Genomic DNA, 15,952 nt, shown 5'->3' on the forward strand with positions numbered 1-15,952 from the left:
GTCCTGTGCTAACTGTGACCAATTTATCCCCGCAAACTTCTTGATCTCATCCGGCCATCTAACTTTCTGCCGCACCCTGACACGCTTGCCTTCTCTGGGGATCCACTCTGTTACCCTTAATGACCAACAGTTATCTTGCCTTCATGTTACAGGCCCTGCCCATGCCCACTTCTTCTTAACTCCTGCTAATATGTCCTTAACACACGTTTGTTCCCTGACCCACTCTGCTCTCTTCTTGACCCTTAATGTTACACCTATCATCTTTCGTTTCATTGCATGCTGAGTCGTCCTCAGTTTAAGTTGAACCTTTCTAGTGATTCTAGTGAGCCTCCAAGTTTCTGCCCATTAGGAAACGTAGGGAAAACTCAGGAAAACTGGGGGACTGTTATTGCAAAAGGAACTCTCCAGTATTTGTTCATTGGTGGAGTACAAAAAAGAGAGAGAGAGAGATAGAGAGAGCAGAAAGGGTCCTTGGGTCCTTCATACACAGTTCGGCAGAGATAATGAGCTCACCAAATGTGAATCAGCAAACAGAAAGAGGCCAGGTCCTTTTTCTTTTTTTTGCCCCTACAGATGCCATTACCATTTCAGTAACTTGGTCATGACTGAAGGGAGTAAAAGGAGCTAAAGGGAGTAAAAGGAGCAATGTGCATGAGTCATCTTAAAGCGACTTTAATGAAGAAGACTTAGCTGCTATTTTTTTTCAGCAGTAAACGTGCGAAATTTTTCAATCTGAGCCAATCGACGGGTCTCGTTTCTAGTTTTTTTATTTTTTGATGTATTATTAACCTAGGTTTTAACAAATGCAGTAGTGTTGTACTTTTCTGAAAGAGAGATCTTTATTTATTTACTTTTCATTGCTTTTTTTACGTTTTTAAGCTACGCAGCTAATTTTTGCCTACAAATTGTTGTCAGTGCATCCTCCCAGCTTGCCGCGTGCACAGCACTGCACGGAGCTAGCAGAACAGAGAGTGTGTATACTCGGTGTCAACTTAAGAACGGCACCGGAAGTTGCCGCTGTGCCTTATCACCGTAGCCGGATGTTTCTCCGCGCGGCGCAAGTAGGGCGTTACTGGGAATATTTTGAACGTGGCGTGAGCCGTTCCCGTGATTTTTTGGACTTAATATGCTTATAAACGACTCCAGTGACGACAAACAAACTGCGTGAGACAAGGCAGACGATATCATGCATTCATAGCAAACCCCTTTCAAAACGCGTGCGCACTGACGTCACGGGTCCGGCGCTTTGGCGGAGTGATACACTACATTAGGTGGTGCCGTTCTTGAGTTGTAACCGAGTATAGTAACTCCACACTGTGTTGTGGCATGTTGCAGACACTTCAGCCTCCGCCATATCGGCCACCGCTACGAAGGAGCACGGCAACAGTGGAGGCGGCGGGGGCCGTGGGGGAGAGGGCATGCCCGCTGCGGGCGGTGGAGCGGGCATCCCGGGCCTGGACTTTGGCGAGGAGGCCCCGGAGCAGCACGGAGGGGGAGGCGGGGGCGGAGGGGGCCGGCACAAGCGCACGCCCTTCTCCAAGCCCATCCCCAAGCAGTTCCAGCAGCAGTGGATGGAGAACAAGCAGCCCCTGCTGCTCGCCCCGCCCCCGGCCGACGGGGGGCCACCCAACTCCCTCGGGGGAGGAGGGCAGCCGCAACAGCAGCTCCAGGAAGGTGAGGCTGGCTGGCCGTCTTCTTGTAACCCTGTCACGCGGCAAATCTAATGGCATTCAGTGTGAATCACGTGAGCTGTTATTGACAATCGGTTTGGCCGTGTGGGTCTACACGGCGAAACAAATGTGATTTGATTGTGATAGCGGTGACGATCAGCGAGCTCACAAAACCGCGAAGTTGTATTTGAAGTGCATCTAGAATGTTTTCATACATGATATTATTTTTAAAATTTTACAAAGGATTATTCTTTTTAATGAAAATAAAAAAATCACCAGTTTAGGTGTCATCAGTAGACATCACAAGCCGAGACGAGTACACAAAAAACCCGTATTTATGGTCATGCGAGCACTGGAGACGAGATTTTCTTTTTTGTTAGTACTTGTTTGCTTTTCTTTTTGTGCAAAATAACGTGAAGGGGAAAATGTAAGTTTATTAACAGTTTTTAGAAACTGTATTCTTTGGTTTATTTCTGAACTTTCTTGTCTAGTGAAGCGCCACTGTCATCGAGGCTACTCATTTGGCTGCTGAATGAGCTCCCGAACCTCAGTTAGCCGCTAAATGCCATTCGCCTCAAATGGCATTCTCGTGTAGCGTTGAATTAATGGCATTTATTAGAGTGAACAACATTTGCAGTAAATGTCATGAGATCTGCCGTGTGACAGGGGTACTAGTCTTCTCTGCACGTTCCGTTCACCTCAGCTGTAAATAAGCAGAGTTGTTTTGTGCGCAGCTGATTGTTAACAATCAGCACATAAAAGACAAGATGCAGAAAGGGAGTAAACCGACAAAGCTTTCACAGAACAGTGCTGTTAGTTACTTCCTTTTTATGTCTCGTCTTGTGTTCATTGCTTGTTAAGGACAAATATTCACCAACTCACCAACTCGTAGCGCTCTTGACAAATACAGTTGGCTATGGTAAAGTGAAAGCAGAAATCCGCTTGGACTTCTCGCATATTGTTTCCTGGCGTTCGTGTATTCTGGTAACTATTTCATCCTGTAGTTACTGGACTTATCGAATACCGTTTCCGGATCATTTGTGTATTCTGGTAGCTAATTGATCCTGTAGTTACAGAACTTATACTCCGTTTCATACATCAGGTGCAACGCTGTCAAAGCTAGCGCTCTTGTTTGCGCTGTGTGCTTCCGCGACCAAAAGTAGTGGGTTGCTTGCGGTGCGCCAGATACAATAAATGCTTCGCCGGCAACCTTAAAGCATAAATATTTATCATCAGCTTGACAAAAAACGCCCGTGTTGCCGGACAAACGATCGAAATATGCGAGTTTGTATTTTATGTTTGTCGCTTTCGTATCAGGTTTTCCCTCTCCGCGCAACCTTGAACGCCGTTTTTTGTTTACTCTTTGAGGCAGCGTTGAAAAAATGGCGTCCAGCTCTCGGACTTCGACCACGTCTCCTGTACGTATTTTTTCGAGGGTTTGCGCATCAAAGTTGTCAAAGAACGCCAAGCAAGTAATTGCAAATATGTGCGCCCGTACCAGGGTGCGTTTCCCGGTGAAATCTGTGCAGGAAGTACTGAGTGTTGTGAGCGAGGACACCGGAGTATCTCACCGTACCGTAGCGAAATTTGGTGTCTCCAAAGAGAAGACCGCGCGACGTGACGATATCAAGCACGCGGACCGTCAAGCATGACAGCTTCACAGTCCATGCCATTCGTCTGAATGTGAAGAGCATGTACGCCAAGAGGGAGATCCCGACACTGGACAGTGTGCGAAAGGCTGTCCACGAAGACGACGACTTGCCGAACTTCACGAAAACGACCTTGTGGAGGTTAATGAAGGACATGGGCTTCGCCTATGATAGGAGAATACGGAATCTTGGCATCATTGTTTGGCGCCGCAGGTACCTGCGGGCGATCAAGGAATTCGAAGGCAGGGCAGGGGGGAATCGTTGATGAACTTCCCAGCAATGTGTCTCCTGTCAGTAGTGGCGGCTTTGTTCACGAGGGTCAACTGGTAGAGCTGGAGCGTGGACACCTTTCTATCCAGCCTGCTCGCGCTTCTTCATGCTGCGCCGATTCCCCGAAAAGGCTTTGTTACCGCTTTGTTACCGCGACAAAGCAAACTGTGTTTCTTCGTCGTGTGGTTTTGTTGGTGGAGTTTAACGTCACCAAGTGACCCGTGCTATGAAAAACACTACATCGTAGTGCTGTCCTGTTCGGTCGTGAAGTGTATACAGCTGGAGCAGTCATATAACCTCTGCAAAAACTGGGTGGGAGAAAGGAAGGAAAGTAAGAAGTCGGAACCCACCAGGAAATCAACCAGAGGTGCTGTTCTATAAATAAAGTTTGTTTATTAAACCACGAAAGTCAGCCTCCTCTTGGAATATTTGTGTATGACACACATTCCGTATGGCCACTGTGTGCATTTATGTATGGTAACAAATCTCCAACTCATGAGCTAGTACTGTTATTTGTCACAGCATTAACCTATACCATAGGCATTTCCTTGACACAGAAAAACGGGCCATATCAGGGTTCCGTATGTAAAAACAATTCAGCTATCCATGATTGTCTTGCGAATAAGTGCCTAGCTTAAAGAGCTCTTTCTCCAATCACAAAAGAAAATATAACTCCTGCTTCCGGGGTGAAATATTGCAGTGAAAAAATAAATAAATCACGCACAAGAATTCACAAAAATGTTGCATTTATTCGGACTGGAAAGGGGCGAATAACAAATTTAAAATATATATTATGCGTTTCTGTGCCAGAAATCAGTATTCTAAGGTACAGAAATCTGCTTTCTGTCCTTTCCCATGAATAACAAATGATACGTTATTCGCACCAAGAGCTTCGGGCTACTCCAGAGTGCAGTGCCAAAGTCGGTTCCAAATGTTTCGGTAAAAACTGAACCCGTTGCTCTGCTGGCGGCCCGGTATAATCAATAACATGCTGAGTGTGTTAAGAGAGGCCCATAAAGAAGTGGATCGTCAGGGCAACGGCAAAAACGAAAGCTGAAAGTGAAAACCTGTTGGTAATTCACCCTGGTTAGAGCAGCTGTGCTAAATAATTAATGAATTAACGTGTTTTTCTTACACAAAGTTCTCGCTAGAATCAACGAGGTAGCTGACAATGGTATAGAATCGCGACAAAATAGCAATTGCTGGTGAAACATCGGTATGCATCCAGAACCCATACGTGCAGTTCATTTCCGCATGCGCGTAGTGTTTAAGTTACTGGGAACGAAATAAGATTTAGAATTAAACTCGCAGAAGATGTGATAAAAAGAAAAAAGAACCGTCGGAACGTGGTTTCGAACCCATGTACTCCAAAATTCAGCGTCTTCTCTCCAGAGCGACGCGTTAGACCACTCGGCTACAAAACAGCGCGGAGCGATACACCTCCTTTCTTTGCGGACTACTTGTGTAGCCTTCACAGCGTTGCACTTGATGTATGAAACGGAGTATAGTAGGGGTAAATTTGTGTGCCTGTATTCACAAAGATGTTGCATCTGACAGTTAGAGGGGGCAAAAAACCGGGCAGTATGTCAACCGACTGCTGGCAGTTTTTTTCTATGTCCGCACAATTGCCGCACCAATTTCAATGCCTGGCGCGGAGAAATAAAAACCGAATGTAATGCTTCTAGAGATTGAGGTTCAACTATTTGGTGTGAGGAGTGGAGGGACTGGTAGCCATTGGTAAAAATACGTATTCTTATGGCATCAAAATACTTTCTGCCACAGTGGAATGCCACTTCGATGTTCCAATACTAGCTGCACCTGTCTGCATCTATGGAAGATTCAGTTAGAGTTCCTAGCCAGGGCTGATGTACCATTGTGGCGCAATTCATGAAAAAGCATTGCTGCATTTGGGCTTTGAAGTCTGCAACAGCACTCAAGTAGCAGTGCGTAACAAGTAAGGCAAGCTTGACTGGGTGGAAACTTGAAGCAGAAAACCTTGTCTGACACTTGTTGTCAACTCACTAGAGGCATTTTTTTACCTGAACTGGTGCAGATTAGTGCAATGTTGTGCAGACCAGTGTAAAGTGCTACTGGGGATATCAATTAGTAAAAAAAAAAAGAACATATGCTGCACTGCTTGCACCAGTGCAGCCAGTTCAGGTAAAAAAAGACGCCTCTACTGTCTTTGTAGTCGTCTCACATAGAGCCTGCAGATGCGGGGCGACGAAGTGCCTGCCATCGAAGCATTCGAAGCGTGACTGACCAACCGCATGCAGCGCAGAGCGGCCATACCCTAGAATCACAGTACACCACTGCGATGCACAGGTGCCGCGCAGTGGAGTGAATTCAAAGTACAGTCCGATAAGGAACCTGTAACTGCCAGTAACGGACAAAATTTTAATTTGGGCATGCCACTAATAGCTGTGCCAGAAGTTGAAAGGTAGTGCAACATAGATACGTTAGTTTCTTTGGTGAGATGACACATGCCGTTCAATCAATCAATTGTTCAAACAATCAATTAATTCAGTCATTCAATTCAATCAATCAATACAATCAATTAGTCAATTCTGGTGAACGAGGGTATGGACTTGTTGTCACTGACCTGGGGCCAGATGTTGTGGTACAGGATGCAAATGCAGGGTTGTCCTTGGTCCCTCTGTGCAGGAATGGACGGCCTCCAGGGGGGCCAGCAGCAGCAGCCCCTACTACAGGGCATGCCACCTGGTGGTGGGAACATGCAGCAGCAGCAGCAGCAGCAGGGCCTTCCTCCGATGGCCCTCATGGGTCAGCCACCCCCTGGGATGGGCTTTGGGCCCGGGGGAGCCGGAGGGGGAGGCCTGCTGGCCGCGCCCCCGCCGGGGATGATGTTCCCCCACTTCCAGGGGGCGCCACCTGTCTCTGGGGCCGGGGGCATGGAGGCACCGCCCAACGGAGGTGAGGGGCACCCACCCGCGCCTTGTCTCGCGCGTACCCGAGTCTTGCAATTTTATTTCAGCCGAAAAGGGCAACTGTGCTCCTGAACTTTATTAAAACTCCAGCTCCAACGTCAGGGGAAAGATGGAAACGCCTGTGTGTCAAGAATCTGACGCACGTTAACGATACTCAGGTGGCCTAAATTAATCCATACTTCTCCACCATGGTGCGCATTTTCAGCGCATGAAAACAGGCAAAATTTTTATGCGACGTTGTTGTTGTTGTGGAAGATAGATTTGAAGGAGATGTGCACTGTGGCACGAATCACTTACTCTGATTCCAAATGCACGATTCGTTTTTCTTTTTCATTTGTTTTAAGTGGAAGTTGGTGTAGCAAACTTGTGTTCTTTGTTTGAAGGTGAGCTGTTCACTAAGCAGTGGGCAGTATGCGAAGATTTGTGTCGATACAGGCAAAAATGACCAGAAGGGACAGTAAAGGAAGAACGAATGTGTTAGACAAGCTTGCGGAATGGCCAGAGGCAAGAGTTTTAGACTGCTTTGTCTAAAGCAAGTGAGAATCAATTTCAATGAAACCTTGAGTATTATTTTGGAAACTAAAACTCTCTCGTGTACTTTTTTGTGCGTACAGTATTTAGGTGCTTTCAAAAAGAGCATTGTTTGGAGGCACTTATTTGTAGCGTTTGCCCCACCGTGACATAAATGGAAACATTAACGAATATTTAAACACGAGGAATGCAGTGCATGTGTGAATTTCACCGTAGAACCAAAGTCTCAAAGTCTTGAAACAGATTTGTTCAGAACTAGTGTGCACTTGTTAGCTTTTGTGCTGCGGATATGTGGATATGTAGATAAATGTGTCTCTACTGCTGACAGCATTTTGTTCTAAGAACTGGTGTCTTGATGATACCAGAGATCCAAATTGCTCCTGATAAGTAAATAACCTCACCGTAGCTGGTTCCCAACTATTAAAAAAAATTACGCCCATCTCCCCTCGCGGGAACCCTGGTGTGATGTGACGCTGAGGGGGGTTCAAGCGCAAGCGGAGAGCAACTGTCGACCGAAAGGCCGCCGGAGAGCGGCACACCGGTTATATGCGCAGCGCGCCCGAAGGAGAGCAGACCACGGAGAGAGAGAGTGCCGCGGCTATGACGCAACACAATCCAACACAATCCACTTTAATCCAATCCAAATCCAAGTCAAGCCAATCCAATCCAATAGAATCCATTCCAATGCCCCTCACGAGAGAGTGTTCGCTATTGGAGAGGAAAGGGGGAGAGTGGCTGCGGACAACAACAACGGTCGCACTCGGACAACAACGGACGCACGCAGGAAGGACAGGGCCGCCGACAAGAGATGCTCTGAGCGTCGCATCTAATAAGAGGAGGACTACCAAAGTATGCTAGTATGAGAATTCTCAGTCGTGGAATGGATCTGGGTTACTCCGGGTAGGCGTAACCAGGGTGTCGAACCGGAATTTTTTCGGGTTCGGTTCGGGTTCGGGTTCAACTCTTTCGGGTGCGGTTCGGGTTCGGTTCCTGACCACTATTTCGTTCCGGTTCGAACCGGTTCGAACCGGTTCAAACGGGTTCAAACGGGTTCGGAGCAAAAAATAACATGAATATTTTTATGTTTGTGCTGCATTTTCGTTGCTCTTCTACGTCAGTATAAAAGCAAATTCACAGTGCATGCTACTTTTTGCAAATGCTGTGACTTGCCCAACTTAACAGTACAATGCAGGAAAACGGAAAGTTGGGCTAGTTGGTATGTGTTCATCTTGGTGGAAAACAAAAGCGCTCAAAAAACAGGGACCAAGGAAGTCGTAGACAGCACGGCGGTTACAGTGCTACGTCGCAACCACCATGCCCATACCTAGCTAGGAGTACGCATACACCCTGGGAGACACAGGCAACATTGCCAAAGTTTAAATAAGAATCCCAGTCTAATAGAAAAAATATCCTCGTAGCGCTCAAGTATGCTTACGTGCTCTAAAACTAAGCGCCGCGCAGCATACGTCTTCCTTCGTCCCTGTTTTTTGAGCGCTTTTGTTTTCCACCAAGACAATGCAGAAAAGTCGCAGGGACACTCACGGCTGCTTACTTGAGTGAATTTGGAAGCATTTGCTCTCATGAACGCAAGTGTATTTTCAATAATTTATTTTTGTTACTAATATAACTAAGTTTGGTTTTGTTCTTGGCTCATAAATCCACAGCTTAATAGCCCGCAGTTGTTTTCTTCACGAAAACAACAATGGGCCTCTTACAATGAACGTACATTTCTCTTCCTCTGCGTAGCCGCCACGGTGCCCCACTCCCCTCGCCGACATGCGACGGGCCGCACCACGTCTCCAAATAATGCATTCTCGCCGTCCCTGTACCGCCGTAGCCCCTTCCCCACCCTCGCTTCTGGCCGGCTTTCTCCAATTCATGCATCCTCACCTGAATATTCTGGAAAGCCGGCATCCTCCCTGGCTTAAACAGCAAACGCGCGCGCGCGTACACGCACACACTCACGCACACACGCGCGGACACACCACACACACACACACACACACACACACACACACACACACACACACACACACACACACACACAAAGACACACACACACACACACACATACACACACAAAGACACACACACACACACACACACACACACACACACACACACACACACACACACACACACACACACACAAAGACACACACACACACACACAAACACACACACAAACACACACACACACACAAACACACACACACACGCACACACGCGCGGACACACACACACACACACACACACACACACAAACACACACCCACACACACATACACACACAAAGACACACACACACACACACACACACACACACACACACACACGCGCGTGCGCGCGCGCAAGCGCACCCTGTTTTGTTTAATGAGAACAGGAATGCTTTCGCGTTGAAAAAAATTGGTCTGCTACGTCTTTAAGGTATCTGTGTTTAAAGGCGTGACAGCTTCGACCCTAGAGCGTTAGCGGTGCGACAAGTTAAAACTTTCTGGTGTAGGCGTGTACTTCCACCTGCCAAGAATGGCAGGTCGCGTTTAGAGGGATTTCATTCTCCACACCTTTCATCTGTTAACAGACGGGCTAGCATGCAGGATCGGCTATGACTCATTGCATATAGGGAAACACCGGCGATAGCAACTTGCAATGACACTTCAGTGACAGGAAACAGCGATTGGGGTTCATGTATATATAGTAGCTTAGTGAAATCACAAGCAGCGAATGTGGTCGCTCGTACTCCAGGCTGCCGATCAGAAGCACAACAATGCTATCTGATTTCGTTCCCATCAAACCAGCAGATCGCCCCTCACTTATTTCTCTTTCTGTTTAGTTGCTTTCTTCAGTCTTACCTTTTATGTACGGAAAACCCTTGGATGAAGGCAAAATGTGCGTTGGGCAATTATTTGTAAATTAAGTGCGACATTGTCAATCTTACGCTAGAAACAACATAAACGCGCAATATGTACACAAGGTAAGACAATTAATAGCATTTAGGTTGTAGTCACCTGAAAAGTTTCCGGCTTCCTCGGCCGAAACCAAATTTTTCTATTGGTCAAGTGGGAGAGCACCATAATATTTGCAAATGCCATGGACACCGAAAATATCGACTTTGGTACAGGAGCCTAAGCCACCTGAATCGGCCCTCTAATTATCCCAATAAAAATGAATGAGCACGCCAATCTCGTTAATTCATATTAAATCACCCGCTCATCTCACTAACCCACCCCAGTCTACCCGCTAATCCACATTAATCGACTTCATTCATACACCCTTGAATTTTAAAATTGAACAGATTCAAGCTGACACGGTAATGCTGTCGCATATAAGTCAAACAGGAAATTCAGAAGGGCCCAAAGTTTTATTTAATTTCCATGCGCCCTTAATGCAACGAACAAAGGTCCCAGTGGCACTGCACAAGAACGGCCAGTGACGTAGAGGACAGCGTGTGCTTGTGTCCCACTGCTGTTCGTATATAACGGCTTATACAACCAGAATAAGTGGAGGACATGGATTTTATTGTTGATGATGTCGCTGAAGGCATTCGCCGCGGGCAGGGATGCATTCAAATTTGCGATATATTGAAGACGGGGTCAGGGAAGTTTATCATAAAAGCGTGAGGGTTCCGGCTAGTTCGAACGTCGTTTCATCGAACGCCGTTTCATCGAAGCCGTCTTATCGAACGCTGTTTTTCAAACGCTGTTTTATCGAATGCCGTTTTATCGAATGCCGTTTTATCGAGCGCCGTTTTATCGACGGACGTTTTATGGTAAAAAAATCTCTCACCCTTTTTATTTTAGAAAGTTCGCAGTATATTTATTTAGTTTTTCAATGTCTCCACAGCGGGTCCTTATTATTCACCAAAATTCGTTGTATTTATCGTAGACGCGTTTTATTTCCTGCAGGCTTTTAATATTTTTGGAATGCGCAAAATTTCTCTCCGTCAATTATTGCTTGGTTCATTGTGCAGGTGGAACAGCTATAACAAATCTCCCTCTCCGTTCCCCATCTGATCCGCAGCATACCACGTCATTGTAGCATATAGGCTATAATGCCCTGATATGCTTCTTAGTTTTGCATATTGTGCTTTTGTATCGGCACACAATTATTTTGCTGCTTCTCGTTATGTATGGAACGCACTTGGTGCCTATGCAACACCGCCGCGGTGGCGCAAGGGCTAAGGCGCTGTTAGTGGCTCCAGGCTGTGCTGCTGAGCCCGAAGTCGGGTTCGGTCCCGGCCGCGGTGGTCGCTTTTCAGATGAAGGCGAACAGCGAAGACCCCGTGAGTCGAGATTTTGGCGCACGTCAAAGATCCCCAGGTGGTCAAAATTAATCCGGAGCCCTCAAGAATGGCGCGCCTCACAGCTAAGGTCTTGCTTCAATAAATAAATAAATAAATAAATAAATAAATAAATAAATAAATAAATAAATAAATAAATAAATAAAATCGGCGCTTGCGCGTCCAATGTCAAAACTCCAAACCGGACAGCTAGTAAAAGCCTCCGATTTCCGCCTTTCTAGCTCTTTATCGTCACGGCGCTTATTCCTAATAATTTACCAAGCCGTGTCCTACTCTTGTGACCGACTTAACTAAAACTGCAGATAAAAAAGAAATTGGCTCCAATGCACGCCGTGGAGGTAGTTGGACCACGAAGCTGCAAGCGACACTTAGAACAATTACCCATGCGACGTCACTTAAAATCACAGACGTGGCGCTGCAAAGAGTGAAACCAGAGACTCTAACAGCCAGATCACGTGATGATGAGTGTCGGTGCAAGGTTTATGTTTTGCAATACCAACCTTATACCCTGAACCTAACTAAGGAATATTCTGCACGGGGTTAGGGTCCGTAATACAGTGGCAAATACTGCGATACAAAAATTGGAATATACTTGCTTGAGAGCTATCAATGAACACGCAAAAATAAAACAGTCATTAAATAAACGTACCCGAAAACAACGAAATGGAGGGAAGGGCGCATCAACATACATATGCAGGTTACTGCACATAATGCACGGTGGAGACACTGGCGAATGAAACCAGCTGCAGGTTAGGTTAGTGCAAGGGCCAGTTAAAAGAAACAGACACTGAAAATTGCTGTGAAAGCAGAAAGACCATAGTTTCGATAAAACGGGCGAAGGTGGTTCGATAAAATGGAATTCGATAAAACAGCGTTCGATGAACTGTCTGGAAACCATTCAAGACATCACACAGGACTAGACACCACGTAATAGAAACGCAGTGCCTATTCTGTGGACCAGTCCACAGGATAGTGTTCAGCTTTATTCTGTGGACCAGTCCACAGGATAGTGTTCAGCTTTATTCTGTGGACCAGACCACAGAATAATGTTCAGCTTTATCCTGTGGACCATTTGAGGCGGCGCTTGGCGGTGCTGTTCGGCGCGGTCGTGTCGTGCAACATTTTTTTTTTTTTTTAGATACTTATTTCAGTTTCGTAACTGCGCCGACTGTGCCTTCCCGGGTGGGCGCTCTGGTCGCGAGTTGGAGGTAGAGTTCCTGTATATGCTCCCTACGGGAGCAAGAGTTGCGCCTTTGATTTCCATTCGCCGCTCACGACCCTATTCGCTGATCGCCGTCACGTGCCCAAAAAGCATCCACGCACCGCAGAGAAGCCGACGATGCGGCTGCAACGCCGCTGCTGCCCTCTTCTGCCGGCGTCTTTCGTACATTTTGCGTCGCTGCCATGTCGCATTCGTAGTTCGTAGCACGAGAGCGACAAGCCGCTACACGCTAGTACATGAAGAGTATCTTTTTTGCACAACTTCAGTACGCGGTCAAGCCGACAGCCCTGAAGGCCTAGAATTTGTTTTGGTCTTCCATTTTCGCTGTTGTCGGTTATTAGCAGCTGGCTGTTCCTTTTGCTCGAATGCTTACATGAGAAGCTGACGCCTAGCTCTATTTTGCACAGCCATATCTTCCCGATATTCGGATATGCGTTATAGGAAAACTGCACTCAAGAGGAGGAGGAGGAGTAAGAGGAGGAGGGGAAAACTTTGTTTAACAATTAAATCGATCTGGTTAGTGGGCCGGGTCCTCAGTCCAGGACAAGAGAGTAAAAGTAATTTTCTTCAAATCATAGAACGCCATCCCGAGTAGAATAGGATTTGTTCTTCGCGCCTGGAAGGGTTGAAAAGCAATAAAGAGCTACTTGGTCTTCGCGCTCCGCACAGGACCGGCTTCGCAAGGAATGGGGTGGCGCCGGCAATGTTTCTTCCGTAGCGGTATCCAAAACTATACTTTAATTGACACCATGAGCTAATGTATGCGATTTTAAGCCTATTATTATGATAAGCCGGCGATGCGGCTGCAACGCCGCTGCTGCCCTATGCAGTCGGCGTCTTTCGTACATTTTGCGCCGCTGCCATGTCGCATTCGTAGTTCGTAGCGCGACAGCGACAAGACGCAACACGCTAGTACATGAAGAGTATCTTTTTTGCACAACTTCAGTACGCGGTCATGAGAGTCAGCGCGAAGAGCTAGGCGTCAGCTTCTGATGTAAGCATTCGAACAAAAGGAACAGTCAGCTGCTAATAACCGACAACAGCGAAAATGGAAGACCAAAACAAATTATAGGCCTTCAGGGCTGTCGGCTTTGGCAAAATGGCATCACGATTCCCGGTAATCATATGTCAGGTAAAACAGTTTTTGCAACCTTGCCGAACGCTCGAACGCGTTTTGTCACATCACTTTACGTTGTCAAGGCATGAAAGTTTGCCGACATGCACTATAGACTGCAAAAACTGTAGGTTGGGTTCCAAATAACCCAGTGTGTATATACGCGCGTGCTGATTCTATACCAGGCATCTAACCAGTATGGAGGTTTATTGAGCAAAACGAGTCACGTCTTCGTGAAATTTATAGTAACACATATATGTTTGTTAAGACCTGGAGGGATATTTCGGAACATTTTGCACAGCCATATCTTTCCGATATTCGGATATGCGTTATAGGAAAACACCCCTAATAATAAAGCAAAGCCCGCGTTGCAAAAAAAAGCAGCGACGTCGGGGCGCGCTCACGCTCCCCTCGCGCGGTGCGCACGACTCCTTCAAGCCCGACGGTTGGCTCGGCGGTCAAGATGGCGGACCTATGCGCAACTCTGCTCCCGTAGGGAGCATATACAGGAACTCTAGTTGGAGGGACTTTAGGCGGCTGCGTTGACGGCGTGCGCCGGTCCGCTGAGCTCTAAGTTGCGGTGTGTAGTTGCGTGTCTGCTCTACAAGTTTCTTCTTTTCGCTTGCGTTTGTCTTTACCCTTGTGCGAGAACTTTGCCTCTTCAGTGCATTCGGTTGTACGACCGCGGACGAAAACGTTTCGTGACTCCGTAAACACGCTGTTTTCTTTCATGTGCTGTCTTGGCGCCCCGACCTACCTCACAGCCGGCTGTACGAGCGGATAATAATAATAGGAATCTTTATTTACAGGAACAGTACATATAATTTCCCAGCCCACTTAAGCAGCTGACGCTTGTGAGATGGCTGAGCACATGCATTGTGCATGGGGCACATGCTTATGTCTTTTACAAAATGAACGAGGAGGAAATCTCTTGCTAAAAAGCTTTTAATAAAAACAAGCAGCCTAATGAAGAAAAACCGAAAAATTCTTAATGCTATCACCGTCGGCAGGCGCGCATGCGTGTTCTGCCCCTTTCGTTTACCGCCGGTGCAACTACACGGTGCTCCTATGCGGTTCGGCCACAGCTCCCATGCTCCAGTTACTTCTGTCGGCACCTACTTCTTTTTAGGGGCCGAGCCGCTTAGGGGCTGGGGCTGGCATCTCCCGTCGTCGTAATCGTCCTCTCATGTCACGGTGCTACAACACCCGGACACTCGTTTACGCCTCGCGCTAGAGCGCTTCGTAACGCGTAATTAATATGCAGTGCCCGGAGCTTACGTGGTTACCAATTTTAGAAGAATTGTATTCTTTCGATGTGTATGATAGTTTTTGACCACCAAAGTTCGGTGAGCGGGTTTTAAACCGACACTGATGTGTTTTAAACCAGCGTCGTAGTCATTCACGTGCCTGTTTGTTCAATATGCAATAAAGAAAAAAAAAGCATAGTAAAAAAAAGAAAAACACAGAGACTCTCCTTTACGCCTCGAGCTAGAACGCTTCGTGCTTCGAAGACAAGAGACTTTTACAGCAAAGCTGTATACCTCTATCCCCTCCCCCCCCACCCCCCCCCCCCCCCCTCCCCGACGGTTTCAACTCCGTTAGTCAGAACAGCATTCCCCTTTACGCACAGCAAGCGATGCAGGTAGCGTAATGTCGTCGTCAGGCATTTAGTACACAGCATAACAGAACACACGAAATCAACAAAGACTTCCGAAGCGGCGAGCCCCACGACGACCACGATGCGGCGAAATGCGGCCGAGTTCACGTTCACAAAAATTAGGCGGGCAAAGAAACGTCTTCAACTCCCGATGACGTGATGCCGACCGTTTTAACGCTACAGGACGCTCAGTTTGTGCCGTATTTGTCTCACGCGAACTTTGTAATATGTAGTCGCAATGTTTATTATAGAACAACAAGCTTGGCGTGGCTTCAGTTGACTTCAGGGCAGGCTTGCTAAAAAAATGTTGCAGTACGTTCAAAATCGGCATCAAAAATATGTGTTACTAGGTTCATAGCCTAGGTTTTTTGTAATCCAGATCACAAACCTGTGGACAAACCACGCAGAAAACGCTAAGTTAAGTTGGCCGCACAACCGCGCGCTGAAGAAGCAAGGTTCTCGCACGCGAAAAGAAGAAACTTGTAGAGCAGACACGCATGCACTACACACCGCAACTTAGAGCTCAGCGCACCGGCCCACACCGTCAACGCTGCCGCCGACACCGCGCAACACGCGACCGGAGCGCCCGCC

At 47.0% G+C, this 15,952-nt stretch overlaps 1 protein-coding gene across 3 annotated transcripts in view; it reads left to right on the forward strand.

Annotated features, from left to right (window-relative positions):
* Wdr33 (WD repeat domain 33) overlaps positions 1-15,952 on the forward strand; it is a 154,337-nt gene that overhangs the window by 118,841 nt on the left and 19,544 nt on the right. For all 3 annotated transcript variants that reach the window (XR_013317814.1, XM_077679125.1, XM_077679124.1), the window contains exons 14-15: positions 1,336-1,674; positions 6,254-6,523. Coding sequence is in view for 2 of the 3 variants with exons in the window: in XM_077679125.1 (XP_077535251.1) it covers positions 1,336-1,674; positions 6,254-6,523 (609 nt within the window). In the remaining variant the exon portion in view is untranslated. The remainder of the gene's footprint in view (positions 1-1,335; positions 1,675-6,253; positions 6,524-15,952) is intronic.

The sequence above is a fragment of the Haemaphysalis longicornis genome, unplaced genomic scaffold (assembly GCF_048455015.1).
Source record: "Haemaphysalis longicornis isolate Haplotype H1 unplaced genomic scaffold, Haemaphysalis longicornis Haplotype H1 scaffold_7, whole genome shotgun sequence".
NCBI lineage: Eukaryota > Metazoa > Arthropoda > Arachnida > Ixodida > Ixodidae > Haemaphysalis > Haemaphysalis longicornis.